At 45.7% G+C, this 16,184-nt stretch overlaps 1 protein-coding gene across 1 annotated transcript; it reads right to left on the reverse strand.

The window, feature by feature from the left end:
- LOC108918926 (cyclin-Y-like protein 1) lies at positions 1-16,184 on the reverse strand. Its single transcript, XM_029248868.1, has 10 exons — positions 14,081-16,184; positions 10,366-10,440; positions 9,117-9,151; positions 6,622-6,722; positions 6,168-6,203; positions 5,924-5,975; positions 4,220-4,339; positions 2,952-3,118; positions 1,608-1,770; positions 1-1,383 (listed from the first exon to the last, which is right to left on the reverse strand). Exons 1-10 carry the CDS (start codon positions 14,241-14,243, stop codon positions 1,267-1,269), a joined length of 1,029 nt encoding a protein of 342 aa, XP_029104701.1. The 5' UTR covers positions 14,244-16,184; the 3' UTR covers positions 1-1,266.

The raw sequence follows: 16,184 nt of genomic DNA on the forward strand, positions 1-16,184 counted from the left end.
GAAAGCTTTTTATATGCAGGCCTATTCTTGCTACAACAAGCATATGTGATTAAAAAGAATTCTGGATGTTACCAAATAAAAAAAAAAATTCAATGTTAGCATTTTTCTGTCCATTTTAATGCGTTAACTTTCCTGATGACATTAAAGTGTCAGTTGGGGTGAATATTTGATAGGCTTGGTACAAATTGAAAGTTTTCCCAATAAAAAAATAGATTAAGTAACAATTGTCTGTAATTTTAATATTTGGTGCATTGTGAGGAAAAAATTAGGACCAGATAAAGCTAAGTGTACAGAAAATTACAGTAAAATAACTAGTAATGGAATAAGATATACGAAATGTAGTTGAAGCAGCAAAAAAATGAGTCCGATATACGCTACCCATGTTCGCCTCCGTGGAGTTTCAGCTCACCATCTATGGATTGCATTCAACATGCATTCCAGTAGTGTCTTTGCCTTGTGTGTGGCTTTATACAGTACAATTCTGTTTATCCAGCTAATTACCAGTCTTTTACCCCTAACAACCATTACTTCTTAATGGAAAAAAATACTGCTGGTGTTAGTTGTTACAGTATATGCTTCAGCTTGTCTGTCCATATTAGTGTGTCAGTTCGCGGGGGGGCACCTGTACAACGCTGAACAGGGTGAGTAAATTCCAAAAAATCCTACCTGCAACCAATATCAACTTTTTTGGATCGTTCAAATGTACTACTGTATTTCACATCTGCAAACAAGACACATAAGTTATAGCATATGAACACCTCAGGTCCCTATTGTATCCATAAGTTCAGGACTTACTGCACTGGAATATTTATAGCCCCCTGCAAATAGTTAATTTTATCATTTCTTACTCTAAAGGAGCAAGAGAACCTTTACATGCACAACCTTTAAGGTGATATGACTGCCTTCAATTGCCAAAATAAGTAAGTCTTCAGAGGAAGATGTTCCTACGACCCTTTTAGGTCTTGCAATTCATCAGCATTAGAGTTTCACCTGCCTTAAATAAGAACAGCAAAATTTATCGATACCAGAATATACATGTATCAAACAAAAAGCCAACAGATCTGTTACATGATTAATGTTTAATTAAAATACTCCATCTGCAAATGATTTCAATTAAAAACAACTTTCACAGCTGCTAGCCTACATAGTAAGCAAAACAAAAGGAACTCCATTTCTCTCTATGTAGTACAGAAGTTCATTGTGCACCACCTGCACGCTGCCCTAAGGTCAGAGGTCAGAGTTTGGGGATGACATGTCCTGGCTCTGCTAGGAGAGCACAGCATTGGACCGGTGAATGCCCACCAAGTTGTCAGCACTGAAGGACCTCCGCATGGCTGCTTTGCCCAGGTCCTTGTACTTGTCTTCACACAGCCTGGAGATGGCCTGGACAGGACAGCAATGAGCCAGTCAGACCAGAGAGAGACACTGCAGGTGAGACACTCGCACCTCTCTCAGGACCCTGGAATCTTCCTCATGTAATCTATTAATCCTTACCACTGCGCTCCCCTCATTGCTACCCCAGTTACTTGTGTCCATCCCCCTTCCTGTCCTCCTACTTCCCTGGCTCCTGATGGCAGCTCCACATGCACCTTCTGTTTCCCTCCTACCTCCAGTTTCTGGGCACGATCCTTGCTCAGCGGCTCCAGAGGGAAGCTCAGGTTGTTGTCGTCAGCTAACGAGCGCAGGTCAAAGTAATACTTGGCGTAGACACTGGCAGGGACATTGATGTTGAACTGCAGCAGCTCCAGGAAGTGTCGCTCCATCTCGTTCCTTTTGGGGCACAATATGTAGAGTACGCAGCATGAAAACAAAACAGTCCCGTGGCACGTGCAGCTCCTACACCAACCTCTAAAAACACCCGTCTGCATTTCTCACACACGAAGACATGCGAACGCACGCACACAGAAAATCTTAAAGTATTGATAATTGTGTGAAAGTATTCATAATCTATCACCCAAACAGCAAAAATGAAATTGAGATGTACTTCGGCAATCACAACATTCTCTCTTTTAGGTTAGAGTTTAAATGTGACCTTTGAATAAATGACAATAAGGATGATAGCAAAGAGTTTTGAGTTCTTCCAGTGTTTTTGTGAACAAGATTTATTCAATAGTCAGTCTATTTCATGCCCCTGGTCCCCACACCAACCAAGCTTCTCAAATACCCAGGGAGTTCTGTCATTAATGCAGTGCAGCCATTAGGTTCAGTTCAGGACTCATTTCAGTCTGAGCCTTGCCCTAGTACTCCAAGTTAATACAAACCCATTTCAAATCTCCCCTCAAGCTCTAAATTCTGGGAAAATATTTGTTTAACAACTTCAAGTGCTTTGGTTTTTACATCACCAGCAGATGAAATTCTACTTCCTCATCTTTATCCCTTGGCCAGCATGGAAAACCTCCAAGCTCTGAGCTCGGTCTCGGTCACTAAATATGGTCCTTTTAGGTGATACTGTGTTACTAGGTAGGCTCCGGTTCCCCGCGACCCCGTATGGGACAAGTGTGTGTGTGTACTCCAATATACAGGCATACCCCGCTATCTGACTTTTAAAAATGAATACCCTTCTTCACTACCTGCCCCGATTCCTCCCACTAGAGGAATGTTAAGCTTACAATTATTTACCTATTTATACAGCTGGGTAATTTTACTGGAGCAATTTAGGGTAAGTACCTTGCTCGAGGGTACTATAGCTGGAAGTGGGGATCGAACCTGCGACCTTTATGTCAAAAGGCAATAACTAACTACTATACTACCAGCTGCCCATTTTACACTGAGCTTCCAAAACTGCAAGGCTACTTGTAACAAGCAGCAGCCCTGCATACCCACTAATGCTACAGATCAGACAATGACACCCTGAAATTAGGCTAGTTTATAGCTATGTGCCTAATGTGAACATCACCATTACAGTTCTAGAAGTTGCAGACCACCTTGCTGCAGATGTTGGCCCTACTCACATGTCCTCCACAGTGATGTCTTTGAGGATCTGGCAGTAGTCCACATTCCACACAGCCTGGTCATCCCACACCTTGGAGGCCAGCAAAATGGCGCCCAGCACAATGCGCTTCCAGTTGCAGGGGCAGATGTCAATCTCTGCATATGTCAGCAGACGCTCCAAATACACCTGTGTGGACAAGGGGGACGTGACGACGTGGAGAACAAGCAGACGGGTAACACTGTCTACACTCTCACACACGGTTTTGTCGGTAGCTTCATTCATTCTTAAATCCTCTTTTAGGCTCCAAATCTGGTGAACTAGCAAGAAATGTGAAGACTTACATAGCAGGGCATCACCACTTGTTACCGTCATTTCACGCATAAAGAGTAATTTAGGCACATGTAATCGTATTACATTGAGTTACACTCATCCTCCATCATCCAGTCCTTTAAATCTGGTGTAAGATTATTAATACCACTTATTGGATTGGTTTATCATGTGTGCAGTCTGCCGCAACATTCGGTCTGGCATGATAAACTTAAGCAGTATTTGAAAACTGTGCCCAATTGCTGTATCAGAGTCCAAAGACATGCAGTTCAGGTGAACCGGAAACTTTAAATTAGTGAGTGAAAACATCCAGGATAGGCACTGGATCCCCGCGACCCTGCTCAGGACAAGTGGTTTTTAAAACTGGATGGAAGGAATGATACAGCCTTTATTTACTCAAACCAGCCCATGCAGACAATCAGAAAATTTTGACTGAAGGAAATTTGCTAACGCTACCACAGCTTTCTTGGATGACCAGGTGAAGACATGATGTACCCATAGTGTTACAACATTACAAGATGATGGAGCTGGAGATGGGTTAACTGGTATAAGGGTGGAAAGGTGACCCTGATTTATTCTCCTAATATCCACACACAATGACAGAGAGCACAGAAGATCCTTTTGTGTTTCGCATTACAACTGTTTTTATGTACCCAGTTACACTAGTGTTAGACTCTGCTAAAGAATTAGTTTTACTTAGGCCACATCTCTCCAAGCTGAAATTCAGCAAGGATTTTTAAAATAAAATAAAAAAAAAAAAAATTATATCAGCTGCTCCAAGGATTGCTATGACATTCAGGATTTGGATTCTTTCATGGAGACACATTACAGCACGACCACAGCACACAACTTTTCAGACATGACAAGATATTTCTCAGGGCTGTATCAGGATACTACTACCAACAATCAGCTGGTTGAGAATCTGGTGGACACAGATAAGATCAGTGGAAAGGTTCTCACGAGGGTGACGATGGCGCACTCTGCCGTGAGCTGGGCGGCGCTGAACAAGGTGCGGACGAAGCGGTAGATCAGCTTGTGTTCGGGGTCAATCTGTGAGTAGTTATCTGGAACGAAGTCCCTCTGTAAGAAAGACACATGGTCAGCTGCTCACATAAGTTTTTGGCTGCTACACAGCACGCGCGCACACACACACAAAATCCATTTCAAGCAGGGGGCCTTCGAGTGACTCGAGTGCGTGTTCTGAGAGACACCTGCTTTCACTTAGCGGCACTTGCTGTTGATCAAGTGCATCTCCACGAATGGCCTGAACCACAGGAAAGGCTTGAAAACCACAACAATTCACTGACTGCTAAAAGAGGCAAAAAGAGCAGCTGAAGCGACACACGGTCACATAAGGCTCAAGGGCAAGAGTCTTGGCAGCAGCCTGCATTACTGCTCATTTAGCTAACATTTCGGGAAGGCATCTTACCCTGCCGGTACACTAAGCCACTTACAATTAATTTGCCCATTTATGCCACAGAATCACTTACTGGAGCATATTGGGCAGGTACCTTTGGAAGCTCCAAGCACTACAGCAGCTGCATGCTGCCATCCTTGTCGTCATGAAGAGGCCAACAGAGCCCTTCGCTACAAGCCACACAACATGCAGCCATGTTCTCAAGATGCGCACAGCAGACACCGCACGTCTTTCTGCTAGCTGTGCACTGTCAGCAATACCGCTTATGTACTTTACTGTGTTTGCGGTAACTGTCTGCACAGATACAAAATCTCATTTTCTATGCAGGTGTGTAATTTGAAAGAAGCGTGAACGCAGATGGGTGTCACCACGCAAAATCCCAACCTCCTGTTATGCGGTTATTTTACTTCCACAGCAGGTATTACTAGTCTGCAGCACAGGCCAAATATTGGCCCAAAGAGAGACACTTGTGGTCAAACCCCTGTGTGGTATCAATATGGCTACTTTGTGGACAAGTCTAGCTAATTTACCTGAACGTTACCATGTAAATGGTGAATGCTGTGTGGACACCCATATGACTTCAAGTCGTTTATTTACTCAACTATACTTGTCAGTAGCAAAACTGACCCACTTTGTGAACTTCCTGATCCCTCCCAGTCACAGTGAGTCTGAACCAATCACAGTGATCATGGTAAATCTATATTACAACTTAAACAGCAAGTTCATCATTACTATTAATTCATTTATCAGACACCCTTCTCCAGAGTGACTTACAATGTTAATTACACTGCTTTACCAATTCATGCAACTGGGTTATTTTCACTATCAGTTCAGGGTAAGTGCCAAGGGTAGAACAGCTGCAGCAACATTCAAACCTGGGTCCTTCTGAGACCTCAGAAAAATTAAACAGTAAACATGGAACTATTAACGCAGTCATTTAAATCATATAAACACTTGCAATTACTGACTTTTTTTTTTTTTAAAAAAAGCTGCTACGCTGCATAAACTGTTGAATAAGCTGCCTAAACGTTTATTACACTACAGTAATTTATTACATCATTAGTGTAGGGTAATAACCCTTACTCTAGCACAGCGTAATAACATAATACTAATACATAATACCCTTATGCTAGTCTAAATAACACCTTCACTTCCTGATCCAACGGCTATCTATCATGTAGTGCTACACACTGGGCAAAGTTGTTTGTTGTCACGGAAACCAAACATGGCTGCGTCCTCCAACTCACCGACAGCGGATGCATCTTCTCGTCGAAAATGTCCAGCGACCTGTCCGAGTCCCTGGCGGGGGAGGTTGGGGTTTAGGGACAGAGTTAGCTGAAACGCAGCATCCTCCGAGCACAGGCAAAGAGCAGACACAGCACACTAAGACATTCCCCAAAGAGCCCGATGTTGAGAGCAAGCAGTGTCCACCAGCGACAACCCACAGCACCCCATGCGCCACAACAGTAGATGAATGTCGTCGGAACATACCTGTTTTTTATGTGGTAGTATATTGCTAGCGTGACACTGAAAAGAACAGAACAGAGGCTTTTACTGGAAGGACTGCTAATGTGTGGTAATGACATGGACACGTCAAGTGACCCGCTCACCCATCTGATTCTTCCACGCACTGCAACTTGCACCAAACATCAGCTAGGCTCCGCCCCCTTTGTACACACAGGACGTGCACACCGGCTGCACCACGACACTGCGCTTTCAGGGAAGCTCGCAACGGAGCCTTCCCTTATTATTTAATTTGCATTTTAAGGTCACATTTTGTCGAGGCACAGCCGTGTGCGTTTGTGCGGGCGCTCAAACAGCGCAGAAACATGCAGCACTTTCATATTGTCCACAATGGAAAAACTGAACCGCTGTAGCATGAGCAGGCAGGCAGGGCCCCACCCCGCTGACCAGGTGATGTGCAAAGCCATTCACTGGAACTCACCATTTGATTGTGCTCTTCAGGTTGGGCTGGCTCACCGTACTGTCGTCTATGAATATTGTAGAGCAAGAGCTGTACTTCTTGGTCAAGGGCCCGGGGGATACCTGCGGGAGAGCAGCCGAGGTGATCAAACTGTGTGGGTGCGTGAACGCATGCAACACAATTCGAACCTGCCAATGGTTGACCAACATGACTTAGATTCCCACCTTAGTCAAGGTACACCATAGCAGCTACTTTACTGAATTTTACGACCTGAACAAGCAGTAAATTGCAGGTTCGAGTCCAAGACCTACATCTGTGTTTATAGCTCCATCTTATAAAGTATATATTTTTAATTCCGAGGCACTGGGCGAGGTATTAGAACGCACCATACTAAAGAGCAGATGAAAAATGTGAATGAAAGGCATGCAAAAGCCATGATCACTGTACATTTATCTAGTCAACCATTCAATTCTTTCTTGAAAATAGACTGAATATCAAGACATACAATTACTTTTCTGTGCAGGGAAAGGTTACAGTTCATTACAAGTTCATCCTAAGTTTTGCTCATAAGATGCCCAATACCATAAAAGCTGTGCAACACACTAAAACAGAGCAAAAAAGTTCCCTCATCACTCTACACGAGACTCTTTGGAACAGAGGTACAAACAATGAATTTTTGTATTTCATTACATTTTAGCTTTTTTTCTTCCACTCTAGAAAGGCTACAACACAGAGCAACACCGAAACTGCAAATACACATCAAGGAGAGTAAATTGCAGCGTTTCTCCTAAGTGACCAACAGCCACTGCCCAGGTCCGCTGGCAGGAAGTGTGTGTGCTTACAGTTCTCATACACACCACAGTATAATTTATCTGATACAACATTATTTACTGCCAATTTCATCCGAAACAGAGAAATTGGAGTGTAGGCCACAACAGCAAAATACCACAGACTAAAGAATAATTAAAACTTGCATGGGATTTCAAAAGATTTCAATGGAATTATGAACAGACATTTTTCATTAGAATCCTTCAATCCATAATTCAACTGGAACACTGTCTTCTACTCCAAATTATACACAGAGTAGGGGTATATAAAATCATTAAGCTCTTTAAAATGTTCACCTTTTTGTTGTCCTAAAGCCCAAAAGAGGTGACAAATAAGACTTCCAGTCTGTACCTTGAAACATCCAACATTTAAGTGACAAAAGAAAGCGCACGCACACACACACAGGCTGAAGCCGCTTGTCCAAAGAAAAATTTCTGAAAAAATAAAAACAGGAGGAGTGTTATATCTAAGCAAGTTTTCAAATGCAGTTGTGTGGGGATGTCTTCACTTATCCAAACGAGGTCTTTAACTGTTCTAATATTCATTTTCAGAACATAGAATTAATTTCACTAGGCTATGTGGGATACTGTGGATTAATAAAAATGGAACAAGCTTAATATGTTTTTATTTTCAGTGTCTACTTACCAGGTTGATGTAGGCTAACAGCAACCTGTTCTCAAATTTCATGAAAGCTGATTTAAATAGTGAAAAAATAATTTTATGGAATATTCATACTGTAACAAGGTATGTGGACTGGCTTGAGGGACATTTAAGTAAATGAATAAGAAAAAAAAATTAAAGCACTCTGTGTGTCAGTCTCACACAGCCACCCCACCGCACTTTTCACATGCACTCTCAGTTCGAAGTGGACCGAATATTACGGGTCTGGACCACAAATGGCAGATTGAATAAATGACAATACAACTGATTAACCCATAAAAGATATTAACAACATGGTAACAGAGAGCACAAGCAATGTACTGTACTGTGAAGGTAGTACTGGTGGCAATAATGTGTCAAACTTCCCACTTTCTTCACTGCTGTTGGTGTCAAGACCATATATTGCATGAAAGCACAGTCTCACACACACACGCACGCACATGCAGAGGAGGTGTTTTCGTAGCTGTGTTAAGGTTCTTTTAGGCATACTCTGCTTTGGCCTCTGCTGTGCACACAACTCTACCTTTGTTTAACATGTTCCCAAACTCTTTGTTCAATCATTTAAAATATTTGCTTGGGGGGGAGGGGGGGCGGGCAAACAAAACTCACCTGGACCACACATGTCGAATGTGTGGCCCACTTCTTGTCATGTGACCCAAAAGAACATTTGCAAAATTAATATATACGTGAACACCTTATTCTACTGAATCACACGACGACAGTTATCGCTGATACACATACAGACACACACACCGCACCTAAAGTCTATACAATAATTTCTCAATTTAGAGATTTAACCTGCAGGGTGTCGGTGAGTTTTACAAGTGCGTGGCCTTCAAACTTGGTCACCATAACAGCAGCAAAGGTCAGACTCTGCTCCTCCAGTAGGAGAAAAGTGGGAAATTCAAACCTGCACTGCTATACTGTTGACATGAGAGATGATGAGCTAAACCAGAGCAGTGCTGCCCTTTCTAATGCATCAGGAGGAACCTGGAGCGGCAACTCAAACCTCAGCGCCTGTTACTTACATGATTTGTGTAGTTACTTCTCCTCTTGTCACGCACTGCAGGAGAAAGGAGAAAAGCCAGTTATCGCAGAGCAGGAAAAGTTCATGCCCCCATGGTGAGCAGCTCCCAAGGAGCACGGAGGACATCAAGGGCACGGCTTTTCGCTGCCAATCTCGCACGTTTCTCTGTCCACAGCGACACCGACACGCCGGGAGGTAAGAAAAAGCTGTTTTGCTCACAGGCATATGCTTTGGCCACATCGCTGAGCTCTGAAGGAAGGGCAGGTGCTGACAGGAACCCAGGGGGCCACAGTGCACACGCATCGGTCATCGTGTGTACAGTAACATACAGTCAGGTCAGAGTACACGTCTGTCAGTCAGTAGGTTACGTACCTCATTCAGGCTGGAGAAGAACAAAAGATTCTTACCATTGTTACGGACCAAAGAGCTCAATTTGTAGGACTTGAACCGGCTAACACTGGAGCAATAAATGCTAACATAGTTCTGACTGATGTTTCACCCTGGGCAGTATCCTGCAGGATGTCCTCGGATGGGACCTAAAAACACCTCCTCATGGGTATCACTTCACATGGCTGCAAAACAGGCGGCATCCAGCACAGAGCAGACTCTGCATTATACCCTGCATTTCCCACAACTGGCTCATGGTCATTTTCCAACTAAAATTAGGTAAACCAGGGCCATAGCAATACCAAATTTTGCTACTTCAAAAGAAAAAAAAAAATAAAATAAAAATAAATAAATTAAAAAAAACACACATCTTGGGGAAAAAATTTAATTGAAAAATACATTCTTAATACAGAAACAGTTCTATTTGAAAATGAAAAAAAAGCTGCTGTCTTCCATGTAAACATTGTTGGTCTGTCTTGGAACAAACTCCTGCTGTACACAATAAATACTACACATCTAATTGTTTCCTTAAAGAAATTCATTCCTGAAAATAAGTTTTCGGACAGCTTTCATTTATTTAAAAGTGTGTTCTGTGCATCTATGATCACGTACATAATATAACGGCCAAAAAATATCTTGTTTACAAATTCAACCTTTATTTTCCCTTCTTTACTATCTGTATCTACTGTATAAAACAAAAATAACATTTATTTAGTTACGTGTGTGAGAAAGAGAGAGAGGAGGAGTGCCTGACTGATTCGTGCCTAGGGCACCAAAAACTCCATTATTGTCCCAGGCAGTCGTCACAAGTAAAGCAATGAACCAGAGGAGGTTCGTGGGAGGTTTGAACCCTCAGCACTTACCGTCTGTCTGGGATTTGCTGAGGAAGATGGTGCTGGCCCTGGCATGGTCAGAAGGGTTGGATTCCAGTGCCAATTCTGGAAGAGAACAACAGCGCGGAGTGTCAGAAAGCACCGCTCACCTTTACAGTCACCACCTTACAGGTAAGGAGCTTGTTCAGCGTTTCAAAACGCTGCAAACACAGCTGGTGCCTGGAAAACACACTATGAAGATGGCGGCTCTTTCATGCACAGACAGTGACAGCTTCGCGTGGCTTTAGTCACATGTCAACAGAAGGTTTTTTTATTTAAATAATTTTTTTTAAAAAGAGGTGAGAAAGCACATGATGGTCCACTGACAGGTGAGGGTCAGGAGATGTTCTGCTTGATTGCCATCTCAGCTGTCCTTTCACTTGACAGGTGGCGAAGTTCACAAATACCTTCACCTGTCACCATCTTTCAAGCACCCTTTCAGGCCCTCTAGGTCATCTGTTGCTCACTGTGGCGCTCACAAGGTAACAGGTGTTCCTCCTCCTGGCTCAGAGGAATCAGCTGGCCACAAGTGAGATCGCTGCTCTGCACCGATTACTGTTGTAAAATGTGCAGAGAAGTTCCCGTGGAACGGCTGGGCTGGTCACCTCTCACCCGAGCCCTGCTGACCGGGACAGCGTTTCGCTCCAGCCCCACACACACGTTGTTGAGGCTCGACTCACCATGCAGCACAGGGAACAGTGCGGGGTTTGAACATCAGCAGCTCTCTGCTGTTACCCTGGTGCTTTAGTTTTAACGTTGCTGACTTTAAGGCACAATGCCAGTATTTGTATCTGCACCCGTTACACCAGTGGCTGCGTGTAGAACTGACCCGAAACACAGAAGCGATCGTAACAGATGGCGCGATGCACGTTTATGGAGTGAGTCCGGAAGAGGTGGATTGAGACCCTTCTTGAATACTGAAAAGAATTCAGCAGCTCTGAGGGACAGAGGGAGCTCATTCCACCACAACTGGGCAAAACCACAGAAGTTATAAGACTTTATACTTCATACCTTTGGAGGGTGGAACCAACAAGCGGCCAGTGCAGTGCTCTTGCTGGGCTCTAGGGAGCAATTAAGCCCTGCAGGTATCGGCGTCTGACAGTCAGAAATAAAATCCATATAGTTAAAGGCTAATCAGGTGGGACATGCAACGATGGCACAATGTGTTACAAACGCAACCGAGTCCCAAACGACTACGGTCTTCCATGAACGCTAGTAAGGGGGAGCAACATCGGACCCAGGCTGTGCTGCACGTACACGCTCGCTGGGACACAGAGCAAGTGAGAGGTGGCAGCTAATCGCCCCCAAGTGAATGGTTTTCCAGCACTCTCCTGCTGTACTGCCACACGTACACACACATCCTGAACCAACATCTACTTAGCAGAAATTCCCTTTGACAGACGTTGTGGTTTAAGATGGAAATCACTGGATAACAAGTGTCGACAAAACCATCTGCTACACAGCAGCTGTCGAAGAAGAATGCGAGCGCACACACATACACTACAAGTCCTCATGTGGTTATGAAGGCAAAACTACCGTGGTTTTCAGCATCAGCTAATTAATATTTGACAAATTACATTTACATTTATTTATTTAGCAGACTTTTCTCCAAAGCGACTTCCAGGGAACTCTAGTGTTATGAGCCCACACACCTTATTCACTGCGGTGACTAACGCTGCTAGATACACTACTTACACTGAGTCACTCATCCATACATCAGTGGAACACACTCTGTCACTCACACACTATGGACAGCATGTCTTTGGACTGTGGGAGGAAACCAGAGCACCCAGAGGAAACCCCCACGGATACAGGGAAAACATGCAAACTCCGCGCAGACTGAGCAGGGATCAAACCCACGTCCTCTCTCCCCACCCAGGTGCTGCGAGACAGCAGTGCTACTCGTTGTGCCACCCCCAATAAAATTGGGGACGGCTGCCGAGTATCATATGCATTCCCTTGAGGTACCGCTCACTGGAATACATCACAGGAAGTGTGCCACACCTTCCGCCTGCTGGAAATTTCATAACTGTCAGAATTCCTGAGACGAATGACAACCTCAGCATGCTCTCACCTGGAAAGGCTCATTCCAGGAGGCTCAAGCACCACACGCGTCTCTCCTGCTGATGTGCCCCAACAGGGACAGACAAATGCACCCGAATGGTGGACGGCCAGCGCACGTGGCCACAAAGAAAGGAACATCTATATATAGAAACACTGCCCGCAACAAAAATAAACACTCCATTCAAATACAATGCAGTCACAAATCAAAAGGCAAGGAATAATTTCAGCATGAGCAAACACTGTGCGTTGTGTGTGCATTTCAGCGGTGTCCTGAAACACACACCCCGGCGGTCCTGAAGCACACCTGGTACGAAGGGCGCCTTGGATAAGAGTCTACTGAAATTAATGGCCGATAATGTCAAGTTGTTGGCTGTTCGCACTGCAAATATTCCCAGCATCCCAGAGCCATACCACGCTGCACGCTACAAAAAAAGAAAAAAAAAAAATTGTGAAAATGTGGGAAACTGAATAAGGTCACTGTAACGTAAATAAATAATGAAGACTAAGGGCGAGTAGAGCAGGCAGAGATTCGCATCTGAAAGCGATGCTATTGATCCTGGATGCCGCCCCCGGCCGGGTAAGACGGAGAGCGGGGCCGAGGAGCCCCCCCGCCCCCCAGGCGCCACACCCTCCGGAGCCCTGACCACGGACGCACACGAGGTACAGGAAATAAAACGTGGGCGGTTTCACGATTGCGACGTCGAGCACTGTAACTGTGAGAGAAGAGCGTACACGTTACACTGGGAAAAAGGTGAAAAGCGTGCTCGTCATGCAGACGTTGGCCCTGTTGTCGCGTATAAACCTCAAAGAAACACCCCGACTCCTTTGAGCACTGTTACGTTATTACATTTATTCATTCATCTGACATTTTTCTCCAAAAGTGGCTCACAATGTTGAGATATTTACCTATTTAAACAGCTGGGTAATTTTACCGGAGCAGTTTAGGGCAAGTACCTTGGCTTGCTTAAGGGTACTACAGCCGGAGGTGGGATTCGAACCTGTGACCTTTGGGTCCAAAGACTGGAGTTCCATAACGTGTTCGCATGTGGCACCGCTTTTCGCAGAGCTGCGGTAAAAAATGAGCCCAGAGCGAGGAGCTTCGGCGCGGAGAGGAGAGGAGCCGACGAACTCTGTCCCGCAAATGGGCCGAAACACCAACGCTGGAGCGAAGCGCGTTCTCACCTGTGGGTCCTTACACTTATCCACACACACACCCATTTGAATTCAATGAATGACAGGCTGGGTTTTATCCCAGAAACAGGGATGGGACAGCAGCGCTCAGCCGGTGCCTTCCCACACACACACACACACTTACTTCAGAGGCACCAACGCCATTACGGAAGTATTTCCTTCACTTTTTCCCTCAGAATCATGAACGCATGACTGCCTGTGTGTGTGAGAGATAGAGACTCCAAGTGACCAGCACACAACAAGGGCACCGGTGGGGAGGCCCTCAGTTCGAACTCAGGCAAAATATTGTGTCGGGAGGGAGAGCAAAGTTGACAAGAAAAGCGGCTCCTAAGCTAAGGAAGCATAGCTGACAGGAAGAGCATCGCCCCCTCCTCCTCCTCCTCCTCCTCCTCCTCCTCCCCCCGCCACGTCACGTGGCGAGGCAGGTGAGAAGGTCCTCTTCCCTTCTTACCGTCGGGCAGCTCCCTGTCGCTGATGTGCTGCAGGTAGGGCCCCGTGTCTTCGCTCACGTCCGTGTTTGTGTGGCGCGTCTCGGCGGCGCCGGGCCTCGGGCTGCGCGGGCTCTGCGGGCTGCCGCCGGGGGACGCGCAGCACGACGCCGCCGTGTTCCCCATCGAGTCGCTCGGTGCGCGCGCACGCGGGAGCTGTACACGGCCACTTCTCGCTAACGCCGGTTATTCGCAACGGCGCCGCATAACGACGCGCAGAGCGAGGGTGTACGCGCAGCTGCAGGCTGCGGGTCTCGGCCAGGTCACGCGGGGCAGCCGCTCGGCTCCATCGCGCCGCCGGCGCCCGCAGCACTTCCCTGCTCCCTCGCGAAGCGTTCGAAACGGCTGTGAGTGCTGAGCCTCCGGAACGCGCTCTCGTCTCGGCTGTCGGACTCGCGCACGCAGCGCGGCTCAGCGGACGACCCGGGCCTTCACAACATGTCTGGGCGACCGGCTTTCCTTGATGATGATAAACAATATTAGGAGCTCGGAGCTACGCGGTGGAATGCAAGCGCGGCCCGCCCCGCGTGTGTGCTGAGCCTGCTTGATGCCGGTACCCGTGTACGAGCCTGAGGATCTCCTGATGTACCCTCCTCTTGTGGCGCTCAGTTCCGCTCTCCACTCCCCGCCGCTACCGCCATCTGTCCCTGTTCGCCCCCCGGTCTGGCATGCGTGTTAGACCCGCCTACAGCTAAATATCCTCCTTGCTATTGGACACTTGGCCAAACCTGAAACCAGTCTCTTGTGTTCTATTGGTTCAAGGTTGTTGACGTTTTTACTGTCACCAAATTTTATACCTGCCCCATCACAGCGATTTGTTGTCTTATTTGCCACTCAAAAGTAGAATCATCCTCGCCCTTTTACTACTGCTTGATTCCAATGTCAATCAACCCCCCCGACCGCCTTCATAGGACAGTGTTAGTTCACATAGTAGACGCGCTTAGGCTTCCCCGTACAGGAAACAGTACTCTCTTATGTAATAAATACAATTGTTTTGTTAGAATACATTGCGGTTACTCTTAAAATAATAAAAAACACATGTGCAATGACAACAGAAAGTCGGTATCAGTCGAGGGTCGACCCCATGAGAAGATATAAGAAGCGACTCCATTGTACACTGGATGTTGAACACGCAATCACCATAAGCTGATTAATATGTCCCCTTCCCCCTCCGCCCCAGTTTATTGACCAAGTAGGTTCTATAAAAACGCTGGAAGAATCTATAATAAATCAAATTTAATTAAAAAAAAAAACTGTGAGGCTTCCATCCAGCTTGTCCAATAGAGGCACCTGATGGTCTGCTGCATACGTGAGGTAGCAGGGATGGTGTGATCCAGGGTACAGGAAACTGTTACATTGGATTTTAACACTCTTGTTTAAATTTTTTTCCCACTTTACCCAAATTACCGTAAACACCACACAGAAAACTGGGATCGAATCCACGCTTAAACACACAGGCCAGGCGGTGTTAGGTAGGCCTACCAGTATGACCCAATGCACCGCTGTAGCGCTTATCTCAACGAAAGCTAGCCTACAATAATTTAAAAATACTCTGTAAGGCTTCCATCCATTCATTTTCATCAACTGCTTGTCCTGGTCAGGGTCAAGGGGGTCCAGCACCTAGTCTTCCTACAATTCTCATCCCCTTAGATCCCAGAGCAAGACTTTAGGGCCACTGGTCACACCATCCCATTACACAGGTTGGAGAGACTTGAGAGTCTTCGGTCCTGACTTCACCTGCTTTGGTCCTTATATCTCCAGCAGATTTGTTCTTGCTGACGATGACTCCATTCCCTTTTCTTTATCCCACGTCAAATACGGAATACCTTAAGGCTCACTGCTATATCTGTTCCTGTCTCTCTACGCATGAAGCCCTCTGGGGATATTGCCTCCAAATATATTGTGGCGGGCAGCGCTCTTTGTTTAGATGGGGCGAAGAAGGATGCACAGGTAGCATTCATGACGGACTTAGAATTCCAGCACACAGGTTAATAATGCTCTCGGTACAAAAACCCCTTTTCCTCAAGGACCTGCGCTTCAGGCCAGCCTTTTCAGCTTGCTTAGCAT

Source organism: Scleropages formosus, chromosome 24 (assembly GCF_900964775.1).
Source record: "Scleropages formosus chromosome 24, fSclFor1.1, whole genome shotgun sequence".
Taxonomy (NCBI): domain Eukaryota; kingdom Metazoa; phylum Chordata; class Actinopteri; order Osteoglossiformes; family Osteoglossidae; genus Scleropages; species Scleropages formosus.

Coding starts and splice junctions, on each gene's coding strand:
- LOC108918926 (XM_029248868.1), bottom strand. CDS start 14,243: ATGGGGAACACGGCGGCGTCGTGCTGCGCGTCCCCCGGCGGCAGCCCG. Junction 10,441..14,080: donor CGACAGGGAGCTGCCCGACG/GTAAGAAGGGAA, acceptor GTTCTCTTCCAG/AATTGGCACTGGAATCCAAC. Junction 3,119..4,219: donor AGTGCGCCATCGTCACCCTC/GTGAGAACCTTT, acceptor TTGTCCACACAG/GTGTATTTGGAGCGTCTGCT.